The sequence below is a fragment of the Egretta garzetta genome, unplaced genomic scaffold (assembly GCF_000687185.1).
Source record: "Egretta garzetta isolate BGI_Z169 unplaced genomic scaffold, ASM68718v1 scaffold141, whole genome shotgun sequence".
NCBI classification, from domain to species: domain Eukaryota; kingdom Metazoa; phylum Chordata; class Aves; order Pelecaniformes; family Ardeidae; genus Egretta; species Egretta garzetta.
In genome coordinates, this window is record NW_009258664.1 from 38,171 (window position 1) to 40,889 (window position 2,719).

At 66.0% G+C, this 2,719-nt stretch overlaps 1 protein-coding gene across 1 annotated transcript; it reads right to left on the reverse strand.

Annotated features, from left to right (window-relative positions):
- Positions 1-102: 102 nt before the first annotated feature.
- Positions 103-2,692, reverse strand: GBA (glucosylceramidase beta). Its single transcript, XM_035903931.1, has 8 exons — positions 2,482-2,692; positions 2,259-2,405; positions 1,948-2,081; positions 1,605-1,777; positions 1,050-1,287; positions 685-909; positions 415-578; positions 103-260 (listed from the first exon to the last, which is right to left on the reverse strand). The coding sequence occupies exons 1-8, from the start codon at positions 2,630-2,632 to the stop codon at positions 131-133; spliced, it is 1,362 nt and encodes a 453-aa protein (XP_035759824.1). The 5' UTR covers positions 2,633-2,692; the 3' UTR covers positions 103-130.
- Positions 2,693-2,719: the final 27 nt, after the last annotated feature.

Consider the following 2,719-nt stretch of genomic DNA (forward strand, 5'->3'; position numbering starts at 1 on the left):
GGGGACCTGGAGGACGAGGAGCAGCCGTGGTCAGGCCCGCAGCACCAGAGGTGCACGAGGCCCAGCACAACAAACCACAGGCACGGCACGGCAGGACGGGGTCCCACCCTCGTGGGCTGGGCTGCATCGCTCACCGGTTCAGAACCACCACCACCACCGCGCCGTCGGGGCGCAGGAAAGCCGTGTACTCCAGGTCCATCTTCTTGGATTCTTTGGAAGCAACGAGCCCCACGCGCTGGGAGCCCTCAGGGATGAACTTACTGCACGAGCAAGAAGCAACCCCAGGAAGGGAGTCAGACCCCAGAATTGCTCCTCTCCCAACAAATCTACCCTGCTCCCCTCCTGCAAGCTGCTACTGCAACCCCGGAGCTGGAGCCCGGGCAGCTGCGAGCATGGTGGTGGGCCCCAACCCACCTGAAGTGCCCCATGTGGTAGAACATGGGCTGCTTGTAGAAGATGCCTTCACTGGCGTCCACGATGACAGGGCTGTCCACATAGTTCTTGACCCAGTTGGGGCCCCCCTCCAGGTCCAGGGCCAGGTTCCAGTCGGTCCAGCCAGCCACAAAGTGGTTCAGGTTCTGCAAGAGGACAGCCCAAACGTCTGCCCAAGGCATGGGGTGCAGATGACAGAGGGAGCATGCCCCTCTCCGGGGTCTGCCACACAGTGTGACGCAGGGACCTCACCGTCAGGATGCTGTGGCTGTACTGGTTCCCCCGCTCCCAGCAGCCCAGGATCACATCCCTCTCCCAGAAATGGGCCCCGATGCACGCTTCCGTGGCCAGGATGAAGTAGTCTGGGAAAAGCTCGTGAGTGGGCACCACTGTGTCCTGGATGGGACCGATGAAGTCCAGGTACCAGTGGATGCCGATGCCGTGGACGTAGCGAGCTGCCTCCTCATCCTCCAGAACCTGGCAGGGAGAAAAGTTGGCCACCACGGGGTCCTTGTGGGGCAGAGAACCAGTGCCCCAGCCCTCACGCAGCCGAGCCCTCCGCAGGGATGTCCCATGCCAGCAGGACTGGGGCTGTGCGGACCCCACACCACACTCACCACTTTGGCCCAGTGCGGGAGGTGGAGCCGGTTGTCATCCAGGATGATGAGCCGGACGTCGCGGTGGGAGCTGTTGGCCAGCGCAGGGCCCAGGTCCCGTGCGATGAAGTCCCGCTGCTGCTCGGCCGTGAAGCCCAGGCACTGGAAGGGGTAGTTGTTGATCAGCCCGGCGGTGGGCTCGTTCTCCGCCGTCACTGCCCAGAAGGTCAGGTTGTGCTTGGCGTATTCGTCCAGGAACCTGGGCACGGGGGAGAGGGGTGAGCCACGGGGTCTCCCCAGTGCCACTGCTGAGGCTCCCCCGAGTGTCTCCCCCGTCCCCTCGCCCCAGGCGCTCCTCACCGTACAAAGTAGTTGGCCCAGGCCTTGTGGTACTTGTCCCCCGCCTGTCCCTTCAGCGTCCCCTTCCCCACAAAGGACTCGCTCGTCTTCATCCAGGTTGGGGAGGTCCAGGGGCTGGCGTACAGCGACAGCGGCCGCTTGCTCATGGCCAAGGCCCGGTGCAGGAGGGGGATCTGCGGCGACCCCGGCACCCACCGCGATCCCGTGGCCTCTCACCGGATGAAGTACTTGGCCCAGGCCTGGTGGTACTTGTCCCCAGGGCTGCCCTTCAGCGTCCCCCTCCCCGTCATCGCGCCGTTCGTCTTCATCCAGGTTGGAGAGGTCCAGGGGCTGGCGTACAGCGACAGCGGCCGCTTGGCCACTGCCTGGGCTGCCTGGAGGATGGGGATCTGGGGAGAACCAGGATGGCAGTGAGCTCTCCGGGTCTGCCCCAGCGCTGGCGTGGCAGGGAGCAGGATGGGTCCTCTCCCTCCCCATCAGTGGGAGCGTGCTCCCCTTCCCCAGCCCGTCCCAGCCCGGCTGCAGCCCCAGCGCCTCGGGCTCACCCTGCGGGTCTCACCTTCATCCGCGTGTCCTCCTCCGTCAGGTTGAAGTGCTTCAGCTCGAAGTCGCCCTCAGCGTCAGCGTAGGTGTACAGGCGGACGGAGAAGTCGGTGCTGGCCATGGGGACGCGCACGAGGTTGTACTCAATGCCTGGGGACAGGGCGGGCGGTGATGGGCACCCCTGGGGCGTATTCGGGGGGGTGCAGCCTCTCGGCTTCCAGCAGCCTCCCAGCCCCTCGGCACAAGTCTCAGCAGCCAGACCGCAAATGGGGGAGGCCGGACAGACCGGCCCCGTGGCCCAGCAGCATCGCCCTGCCCCAGGCTCACCTTCCTCGGAGAAATAGGAGCGGAGTAGGTGGTTCTGGGCATCCTTGGACAGGGACTGGATGTTGATGGCAGCTGAGTCTGTGACGGAGCCACCAAAGCCCTTCACCTTCTGGTACCGCTGCGCCGTGTCCAGGGTGAGATGGAAATCTGCGGGGGACAAACACGGTCGCGGTCGCGGCTCTGCTCCCCGGTGTGCAGGCAGGCACCCGGCCGCGGCGCGTACCTGGGGTCCTGGCGTTGCGCTGGAAGCTCCCCTCGCTGCGCTCCAGCCGCTTGCCGGCCTTGCTGCTCTCGTATTTGACGTAGGTGCCGGGGGTCGGCAGCACCAGGGGGTCCAGCGTGTCGCAGTACGTGGCGTTGCAGACGCACACCATGGCATCGCGGCCAAAGTACTTGGGGCTGCAGGGCTGGGCGCCTGGGGGGCACGGGCAGGGTGGGGGCAGCTGCCGGCTCGGGGACGC